This window comes from Gekko japonicus, unplaced genomic scaffold (assembly GCF_001447785.1).
Source record: "Gekko japonicus isolate JY-2015 unplaced genomic scaffold, Gekko_japonicus_V1.1 scaffold719, whole genome shotgun sequence".
Classification (NCBI taxonomy): domain Eukaryota; kingdom Metazoa; phylum Chordata; class Lepidosauria; order Squamata; family Gekkonidae; genus Gekko; species Gekko japonicus.
In genome coordinates, this window is record NW_015175991.1 from 632858 (window position 1) to 643867 (window position 11010).

The window sequence follows — 11010 nt, forward strand, 5'->3', positions numbered from 1 at the left end:
AAGGAGTGAGAAACTGGGCAGGTTATTCAACTGTATCATTGACATCTGTTAAGAAAAATATGTGGCTTTTTTTTCTTTTTGGAGGGGAGGGAAGCAGAGGTGAAAATTAATTTGGGGAATACATTAACTGAAGGGAAACTGATTTGTGGGGATCACTGAGGAAGTCATTCGTCTCCACTTGGTTCAGCATTCTGGTTGCGGCAACAATGGCTGCACAAGTTAATTTAGGAAGCTTACAAGCTGGGTTCAATGGCAATTGTGTCCCTCTGTTTTGGTTTTTCCTCTCAGAGAGAAGGGTGATCCGTAAAAGTGCATAGGGGGTGATGTATATTGTCTGCTCCCAGGGGCAAAACTGCCACATAATTCTCTCTAAGGTGCTTTATTTGTTATAAATTGGAGCAACCTGAGTTGCAGTGCAGGAATAGAGGTGTTTGCTTCTTCGTTTTTGTTTTGTTTTTTAAAAACCCAAACAAACCCACAACCCTGTCCCCTAACGCTGTTCTTTTACTGAAAATTGCCTTGTTGTTTTTATGTTTGGGTTCACCACCAGAGGTAAAAGGGACTTGGTGACTGCATTTTCACATTAAAAGCTGCAGAAGGGAAAGGATTTAAAAATCCCTCCCCCCATGTCAGTTTCTCCCTTCAAATTGCAGCCCTGTCAGCTATACTGTATTCAAAGAATCATATCACAGGTAGTTCCACTTGTCAGAACTTGGTATCCTGTCCAGTGTTCCCTCTAAGCTGAGTTAATGTGAGCTAGCTCACAGTTTTTTAGCCTCCGGCTCACACATTTTTGTCTTAGCCCAGGAAGGATGGCTCCAGAGCAAACTAATTTATGCAGTAGCCAAATCGCTCGCTCACAACTTTAATGCCAGTAGCTCACAAAGTAGAATTTTTGCTCACACAACTCCACAGCTTAGAGGGAACATTGATCCTGTCCCTGAAATGGTTCCTGCCCCCGAAGCTACTCTCCCTGCCAGTTCTTTAATACATGCATACATGTGGCTTTCCCTGTGGCCTGCAGCTTGGCTTACTTTCTTTAGGTGTCTGCTCTGTTTGTAGGTTATTCCCGCTTTCTGATTGCAGCATAGGTATTCTCTGGATTGTATGAGGGCCTGATACCACATGTGGAGAGTATTGCAAGGAGACAGGGGCACTGTACATGCAATAGCCACAACTGAGACGCACAGATCTCCTTGTGAGCTCCACCTTCTGAACTGCTAGTGTCATGTTCAATGACCTCTTGGAACCTAAACTGGAACTGATGAGGCAGAGTCACCAGGCCCTCTGCATTACAGCAGCAATGCCCCCTACAGGATCCAGCACTAACAGGGGAGTCAGCAGCCCATAAGGAGGACATGGAGCAATCCATCTGTAACATGGCACCCATTCTTATTTATTTAAAACATTTATATGCTACCTCTTCAGAGACCTAGTGATATAGGTGACAATGAGCATACATGGTTGGAAATGGGAATTAGATGAATGGAGTAGAAGTCTATCCATGGTTACTAGCCATGAGTATTAAAGGGAACCTACACATTGGGAGGCAGTAAACCTCTGAATATCAGTATCTGGAAGTAACATTGGGGCAACATTTTTTGTAATACAGTTCTATGAATTTCAGAACTGGGAACTTGCCAGTAAAGTCCCACTTCCTAGAGAAAGATGAAAAATGACTGATATTTTAAAGAAGTGTTATCCTTACATGTTTAGACGAGAGCTAGAAGTAAGTACAGAAAACCAGATGATACCTCCCCATCCTTTTAAAAAGGCATATCTTTATGAACTTTGGCAAGAGCACCTACTGCACAAAATTAAGCAGTAGGGCATCTTTGGCTAATTTTGACAAAGCAACATTTGCCCGTTGGTGGAGAGCACTGAGGATGTTCTTGTACACCAGTAGTGGGGAAATAAAAGGTCCTGTGGGCAGTGTAAATTCTCATAGCATAGTGCCACCTAGTGGTCAAACTGTTGAACAAAACACAATTATGAAATAAACTGAAAAATGTAAAACTGCTCACAGCAAGCTTCAGCGACAATTTGCCCATGGACTGCTTTCACTTAGGAAATCATGGTTGTTGTTTTTAACTAATCTCTTTCATAATGCAGCTATAAAATCTGCATTGGTCAGAATGCTCATCTTCATTACAAATGTCTCTTTTAGTATCAACTTTAACCAAACATTCATAATAAATAGCACAAAATATATATTTGTGCTATTTAAATGAATTTTTGAACTTAAATGAATTATGAATTTAAATATCATGGCCCCAATCCACCTGTAGTCACATGCAGCAACTGCCAATTTGTAAGGTGACTCTTACCATGCCCTTATTCTTAGATTTTCAGTTAGGTGCAGAAGTTTGGTCACAGTTGCCTTACTTCTGTAAATTATCATCTGCATCTAGTCTCTATGTGCTCATAGGAATGACTATTTTAAATTAGTGTAAAAGAGGGAAATGAGATGGACTGAAGAAACTAGGGCTAGAGACAAGTGGTAGTTTTTTTTTCCTCCCTAGAGATTTGAAGGTGATTTGGAAGAAGTACTCAAGGTGAATACTCTGGGGAACAGGTTTTTCACAGGCTTTTGCATTTGAATTGTTTTCTCCAGAATCTGCAAACCCTGGAAACAGAATATGGATCTGCAGTGTATATACCATGGAGAGCAAAACTCTTCTCAAACCACTTTCAGCTCTCTGGGGGGAAAAAAACAAAATAGAAATGTTGCCTGTCTCTGGCCTAATATTTCCTTTGATCTATGCCTAAGACTCCACACACACCCAGCTTTACTAGTTTGAACTCTTCTGCCCTACAGCATCTTCTACTGAAGCTTTAAATAACTGACATCTCCCTACACACCAGAGGGGCTCAACTTCTATTATACAAGGGATCAATCATTCAAGCCAGTTTACCCTCTGAAGCAACTGTATTACCGGACCAGGCCTGAGCCCACAATTTGCAACAGGTGTCAGGTTTTTTTGGGGGGGGCACTAAAGGACAGCAAAGTGCCTGCTTCTAGCACCAAAATATCTTGACTCATAACACAAACATCCTTGATAATACTGTAAGAGATCCTGTGATTCACCTACCATGCTGCTTCGGGGGCATCATCCTGTTGCCCCATATAACCAGGTTACTGGCACAGTTTAATTAAGCCTGCCTTCCTAAACACACTTGTTAGACAACGAGCCCCATTGAACTCGGTAAGATTTGCTTTTGAGTAAAAGACGCTTAAGCTTGCTTGTATATTCTCCAATAAAACCCGAGCACAACCAGCCAGAATTCGTGGCTGTAGTAGAGGAATAATGCACATTAGTCCCCTCCGTTTGCCACCTCCCTGCCCCCGGCTGACTCTATGCGGCGGGGCCGTCTTCTTCCCCTCTGTCCGCCCAGCGGAGTCATCAGAGGGTTAAGCTGTCAGAGCTATAATGTTAAACAGGTGTCAAAGGCGCCTCCATATATCTGCAGATTGAAATCAAATGCTTTGCCGTATAAAAAGATAAATTACCCAGGCGATTCCCGCCTCATCCCACTCATCAGGCCAGCGCCAGACGGCGAGCAATTTTTTTAAAAATGTGCTAACGACCTAATCAAGCAATCAAGTCGGAGAAGATTGCGGAGTGACCCCCGAGCATCCATCTGCCAGCAAGGCCCCCCCCCCCCATTCATTTCCATTCCACCAGGGACAGTGGCTGCTTTCCCTGGAAAGGGAAAGGGAGAGAACGAGGAGAGATAAGGGGGGGAGGGGTTGGAGAAGAACAGTAAAAAAAAAAAAAGGATTCCTAAACAAATTAACACCCAATTTTGCAGCCTAATTAGTTAAATGAGAAAAAGCCGATGGCGTGAGTGTGTGCGGGGATATGTCGCGGCAGGGAGGGGGCGGCTGCCTGGCGGAGGAGCGAGCGGGAACTTCACCACCACCCCGGCATTAATTAGCGCGGGTCAATGGCGCCGATCCCCGGGGAGCAGCCGCTTTAATTTCCCGTGATATTTCAGTGCCTGAGGCCCATCGATTCAAACTGAAATTAACTTATTTTTCAATCAGGCCCGGGCTGCCCCTGGGGCTGACTCTTCCTTTGCCTCCTCCTGAATAGACCGCCAGCAATTTTTCATCTCAAAGCTGATGCCTCTCTCCGAGGCGGGAAAGGAGGAAAGGAGGGGAGGGGAGAGACAAGAGGAATGGGAAATGGGAGGCTGGGGCCGAGCGAGCGAGCGAGGAAGTAGGCAGGCAGGCAGGCAGGCAGGCAGGCAGGCAAGCGCTAATAGATTTCTGCCAGGCAGGTTCGCGCCGGCCCGAGGCTCTGGCGCCCGGGTAGGGGGAGAGTGGGGGGCGCCGGAGCTTCTTAAACGGGGGAGTCGAGGCTGGCGACGTTCTCCAGTCTCTGACACGTTGGGGAAAAGGCGGCCTTCCGTCTCGCACACGAGCTCCCTCTTGTTTTGACATCCCATTAAATAATGAGAGAGAGAGAGAGAGAACCCCCGGCAGGGAGAGCCGAAAGCCACTTGCGCAGAGAGACAGTAACAGGAAATTAATTATATCCCTGTGCTGAGCTCTGAAATGGTGGTTCCTGCCACGGTTGTGAGAAAGGAGGGGGAGAAATGTGCACAGGCTGGAGAAAGGGTGGAGGAGGGTGTTGGGGTGAAGCAGAGAGGTGCTGCAGTTGATTTAGGGCTAAAGTCAATTTCCGTTTAAAAACCACTCTGATTAAAATTTGGTAATGAGTATATAACGTTGCTTATGGGGGTTAGAGCTGACCTGTGGCCCACCCCTGTTCTAGGTGTGAATAGTTCCTCTAGTGTAGTAAACTTCTGGTACTCTCAAGGTGTGCATCATCCCTTGATTCTTCATGATTCAAAAACAAAGGGCAGGAAGCTGAATGTATGAAGTGAATTAATTTTTAAAAGTGTTGTGCTGGGGATGATAGAAAGGTCTTTCTGTGGTGTCAAATCTGTGATCATTCATTTGGGTAAGTATGACTGCAACATCACAAGAATGAATATTTTATTCCAGAATTTTATGCATCCATATTACTAGAAGAAAGGGGCACCATGCTACAGGATGTGATGAGCATTACAGGGAAAGGCGAAATATTATTGAAAAGAATAAACAGCTTAGATTGACCCAGAGCTTCAAGCTGTTATGAATATGGTCTTCTGCTCTAGAACATCGGGAGTCAAGACAGCAACAAGGGATGTCTGAGTAGACAAGGTGTCTTTCTCACCTCTGCTCTTGTCATGTTAGAAGCAGCTCAGCTCAGTTCTGGCGCATGTGTTTCTATAAGAAATGGGTCATGATAGAAGCCTTCCCTACTTTTGCCCCAATGGCTGTTGCAGTCATCTGCTCTGAGGAGAGATTTGGTTGAGGAAGACCTTCTTCTGTCCATTTGCATAGGCTTCCGATCTTTTGATCATTTGCTCATTTATTAAAAATATGTATAAGCTGCTTTATCTCCTTAGATTCTAGTCAACTAAAAAAAACAGCAAAAACTACAAGGACACAAACATCATAGCCAATGAATAACATGTTAAAAATCAAAATCACACATTAGTTGTTGTAGATTTTCTGGGCTGTATGGCTGTGGTATTGGCATTGTAGTACCTGATGTTTTGCCAGCAGCTGTGACTGGCATCCTCAGAGGTATAACACAGAAAGATCAAGTACTCTCTGTGTCAAGGTGAGAAGAAAAATGGTAGGCAGGTAATTTATATCTACTCAGGGAGGTGGGGTAGGGCTGAGTCATTATCTTGTAGGAGTTTCCCAGGCTGTGACATGCTAATGGAGGAGCTTTCCAGAGGAGGTTCTTTTGCGTATGGATTGGCTGTTGACATTCTAATCTTATCTGTAGTGCTATTGTAAGATGTAGAGCATTTTGTGTTTTTCAGGACAGGAAACCATGCCCTATTAATTTTTAAACTCTCTTCTTTCCTGTTGAAATTGTGTTTATGTTTATGAATTTCAGTGACTTCCCTGTGTAATTCGAGTATACCGCATACCATGCAGTTGTGGACGGGTTTACACCGGGACCACACAGTGTAGCATTCAGACAAGAATAAAGGAACATGAAAGGCACTGCAGACTGGGCCAACCTGAAAAATCACCAGTGGCTTAACATAGCCTAACTCAAACAGGACACAGTATCTTATTCCAAGACCCTGGAAGGCTGGACAACACATCCAATTACTATGTCAGACTACACAGTGAAGCCATTGAAATTCATAAACATAAACACAATTTCAACAGGAAAGAAGAGAGTTAAAAAATAAATAGGGACACTTTCCTGAGAGCAGCAGGTGAAGGTGCTTGCCGTACCTGCTCTGGTAGGCCAACCACAGAGAGAGCCTGTGAGCTAACTATAGCCAAATGGACGCTTCTAGATGAGAGTACCACAGAAGGCAGTCTGAAGAGTTTAACTGGCACATAGGGGCATAGTGCTAGATTTGGTTCTAGTGTGAGAGGTATGAAGGGCTTTATGCTTGAGTGTAGCAAGAAACATAACAGATAGATAAGTCCTATGTGTTAACATTGTATATTGTAAGAATCCAGTCATGGTTGGGCCTTTGATTCTTGTGTGTAAGCAAACAACCAAGCATATATCTATTAATTTATGGGAAAAAGAAGCTCATTTTCTGACAATTCATATTTTAAATCCTGACTAAATAAGTGTATAGCAGTCATTGGGCAGTACTGTTCAGCCCTTACATAATGATGATCCTCTTTGCAGGTTTGGTTTCAGAATCGAAGAGCCAAATGGCGGAAGAGGGAGAAATGCTGGGGCAGGAGCAGTGTAATGGCAGAATACGGGCTGTACGGGGCAATGGTACGTCACTCCATCCCGCTGCCAGAGTCCATCCTCAAATCGGCCAAGGATGGCATAATGGAATCCTGCGCTCCTTGGCTGTTGGGTAAGAGACCAAACTTGAGCGTGGGATTGATTTTGTCTAGCCAGTTTCCCTGTCAGGGCCCTGGCAGAATAGAAGGGAATAAGCAATTAGACAATGGAAGTTTATAGATGAACTCAGGAATTATTCCTGCAGGGACTGAAATTTATTTATGTTTCTTGGAATCTAGGGACTCATCCCAGCCTTACAGTGCAATGCAAAGCAGAGTTACATTGTTCTACTGAGAGAGCAATCCTAAACAGATTTACTAAAAATCCTACTGGTCTACTCAGTGGGGCTTACTCTGAGGCAAGTGTACGTAGAATTGCACTATTAAAAGATTGCAATAATGATTAGTAAGAATGTGTTGTTTCAGGGTTAAAAACCTATCAGACTTATACAACACAAGTTTGTTAATGCCTATACTTTTAGGCCTGGTGCTTATGTTACACAATCATAATGATAGTGATGCTGCTGCAGAAAACCAGTCTCTCTGGTAACTTCTACAGCCTCCTGTTTTAACATTTAGGGCAAACTCTGACACATAGATAACTGATCCGATGTCAAGAGTCTTCACACACAGGTTGCACTGGTTGCTAGCTGAGCATAAAGACTTCTGGGATAACAACAAAAACAGTCCATCCCTAGCACATTTCTCATTATATGAGCTTGTACAGGGAAGGGTCTGCTTCCTCAGATATATGAAGTGGAGTTGGAAGCTGTCTATCACAGATGTATTTGTTGTTCCATAAATTGCCATAGGACATTTGGCAGTTTTGGATAACCTAGACCAGAGGTGTTGAATATAAAGGTCACTTTGTTGGGCCAGGCTATGTGTGCCATAAAATGTAATGCCAGGTACCAGAGATATAAACTTTATTAAGGACACAAGGAAACCAAATTAACAATATTATTTTTTAATTCAAAATACAAACATGCTTAAAACATTAACACTCTTACTATTTCCTTAAAGTATCTCCCTGATGCCCACCCTCCCACTTCCACTGCCCATTACTCATTAGAACTGGGACAGTATGCAGGGACAAAATGTGCAGCCTCTGTCATCTGGCAATAAAGGTAAAGTTGTTCATGGGCTGGGTAAGAGCCCTGGATGGGCCAGTTCTGGCCCATGGGCCATATGTTTGACACCTCTGACCTAGACTAAATTAATCTGCCTTTTGGGATATAATTACCACAATCCATATGGTAAGCTGCTCTAAATGTTACAGAAGGCATAGAGAACTCTTGCAGTTGCATTCCTGAAGTGAATGTAAGATGTACTAGCCCTTAGAAAATCAACTCTGGCAACTCTAGAAAATGAATAGTGACCAGAATCTTGGAGAAATCAAATCACATCAGGTCAACAGAGTAACAGTGCTACTCCTAAGCAAAAATTCAGGTGGGTAGCTGTGTTGGTCTGAAGCAGCAGAACAAAGTTTGAGTCCAGTGGCACCTTTAAGATCAATAAAGTTTTATTCAAGGTATGAGCTTTCATGTGGAAGCACACTGTATATGAAGACGTGTGCTTACACACAAAAGCTTATACCCTGAATAAAACTTCGTTGGTCTTAAAGGTGCCACTGGGCTCAAACTTTATTCCTAAACAAAGTTACACTTTTCTAAGCCCGTTGCCCTCCCATTAATTTAGAATGGTGTAACTCTGCTTAGGACTGTGCTCGGTTTCTCAGAAGATGCTGATCCTGCTGTTCAGTAAAAACATGGCAATTTGCCTGATACTTTTGTGTATGCTTGTGTGGGGAGAAAATAATGGCTGCTTCATATTTGACAAAATCCCCAAACAGGAAGCATTTCTGCTTTCGAAACTGTGCAAGCTGTGGGTAGAACATCATGTGTACCAGTTGCAAAGGCAAATATTTAACTTCAGGTACACACAATACACATGTACTGAAAAGATGCCAACATTTCTGGCTCTTAAGTGTTGGAATAATTATCTACAAATGCATTCAGTGTTATTTTCCTTAGAAGCACTTCCCCTGAAGGATTTTGTAATGTTTTTAGGCAGTTGTAAGCCTCTTGGCAGCTGTGATATCCCAGGTGTTCTTAGCACATCTGAGATTACTGTTTCCAGAAGTTCTTTTTACTCCTGAGCTTTTCTAATTGAGGGATCTGTTCAGATATATGCAAATAAGCAAAATCTTTTTGGATCAAATCAAAGGTCCGTTAGTTCAGCCTGTTGTCTCCAACAGTGCCCAGCTGCCTCTAGGGAGATTACAAGCAGCCTATGCAGGCAACAGCCTTCCCCGTTTGTCTTTAGCATCTGATATGCAAAGGTATACGAGTTGTGAATATGGAGATTTTATTTATTCAGCTATCATGGCTAATAGACCTATTCTTCCATGAATTTGTTTAATTGTTTTAAAAAGATGTCTCAGCTACTCCTTGAAATTAGGAGATTTTCTCTTATGCTCCTGCTCTTCGCTTGGGTCTTGTCTTCTGCTTTTTCAGACTAATACTGCGACAAAAGTTAACTTCTGGCTTCTTTAAACATGTTTTGCTTCATACTTCTGTCTATGTGAAACCCAGAAATGAGAGGGAGAGAGGCAGAGGGGTTGAGATGTGTGAGCAGAAATTTAGGCTTATAGGCAAAAGCATAGATTTCTCTCACCAAAGCCTTGCTTATATAAGAGCTGCTGTATGAGGCATATATCCTCCACCAATTTGTATCTGACAGCTGAGAATCATAAAGCCCAGCAATATTATGTCCTTACAGCTCTGAGTTCTTCTGCTCCATCTTTATTTGTTCACCAGATTTCAGCTCCAAACATTTTTAAAAGCACTTGATTGTGCCTTTTGAAATTAACATCCTTCTGTACATTTATGAAAATTATATCTTTAGATCTAAGTCTGAGTGTGGATCAAGAAACCCACACAATGGGGCCATGTACAAATAGAGTGGATTTTCCCTATAAACCCAGGGGAAACTCCCAAGTTTGCAGAAAAACCAGAAAAGTTTTTAAAAGTTAAAACAAACAAGCCAGAGAGGCAACATCTGCACTTGTAAGCACAGATTCCCCTTCCAGCCCTGCTGTTATGTCCACTTGTAGAAATCCCTCTACAAATTCTCCTGCTCCCATCTTTCTGAAAATGTACAGACCTGTAATAAGGGTTATGATTCAAGTATAGACTTAAGGTAGGGTTGGTTCCTGTTTCTCACCCAGGTCTGACCTCTTTCTGTCAGAGAACTGGCCTGAGGTCCCCCCACCATGCAGGGCCTGTGCAATGGGCTCTCTGTGACTGCTGTTTGAAGCAAGGCTTTCTGCTTTTCCTTAATTCTGGCCTCTCTTTATCTTTACTGTTTTCAGTTCAAGATGGCTTTCCCATGCCCAGGCGCTTTTCTAAACCCGAATACCAACAATTCTTTTTAGGGATGCACAAAAAATCTCTGGAGGCAGCGGCTGAGGCGGGGAGGAAGCCAGAGGTGGAACGCCAGGCCCTGCCCAAGCTTGACAAGAGTGACAAGGAAGAAAGGGGCCCAGATTCCAAAACCACCATTTCCCAGGAAGAACTGAGAGAGAACAGCATTGCTGCCCTCAGGGCCAAAGCTCAGGAGCACAGCACCAAAGTCCTGGGGACCATCCCCGGAGATCCTGCTACCCCAGTCAGGAAGCCAGAGAAAGAGGAGGAGGCAGCCACAGCAGAGGACCAACGGCAAATGGAATCACAAGCAGATTTATCACAAGAGGAAGAGAAGCTGATTTAGAGGAAAGGGGACGATGGGAAATCAGCCACCTTCTCAAAGACTAACTCTTCTAGGAGCTACAGCCTCCTGTCAGACCAACAGGGCTCCTCCTGCAGCCCCTACTACACACGGAGGTAGTCCCCCCACTTGGTCGCTGTGGATTTCAGGAAGCCACAGGCTCAGGCCACGTTCTTTCAGGTGTCTCCGGAGACTGATTCCCTTCAGGAGCAAGTTGCATCTGCTCTTCCTGCCCTCAGGAGCACTCTTGCTCTGCTCTCTTCCCCTTTCCCCATTTTGGGGAGAAGAGGGTTATATACCACCACCACCACAATATTAGTCCCAAGAATCTTCCTCTTGGGAGGAACTAAGCTAGTGAGGACTATGATTTCCTCAATACCAGCCACTAAGCCAATGTTGGGTCCTTTTTC

General features: G+C 43.6%; 1 protein-coding gene across 1 annotated transcript in view; it reads left to right on the forward strand.

Annotated features, from left to right (window-relative positions):
* Nucleotides 1-10603, forward strand: part of VSX2 (visual system homeobox 2) — an 80259-nt gene extending 69656 nt beyond the window's left edge. Inside the window, exons 5-6 of the mRNA XM_015426357.1 lie at nucleotides 6726-6906; nucleotides 10206-10603. Of these exons, the coding sequence (XP_015281843.1) occupies nucleotides 6726-6906; nucleotides 10206-10603 (579 nt within the window). The remainder of the gene's footprint in view (nucleotides 1-6725; nucleotides 6907-10205) is intronic.
* The last annotated feature ends 407 nt before the right edge of the window (nucleotides 10604-11010 follow it).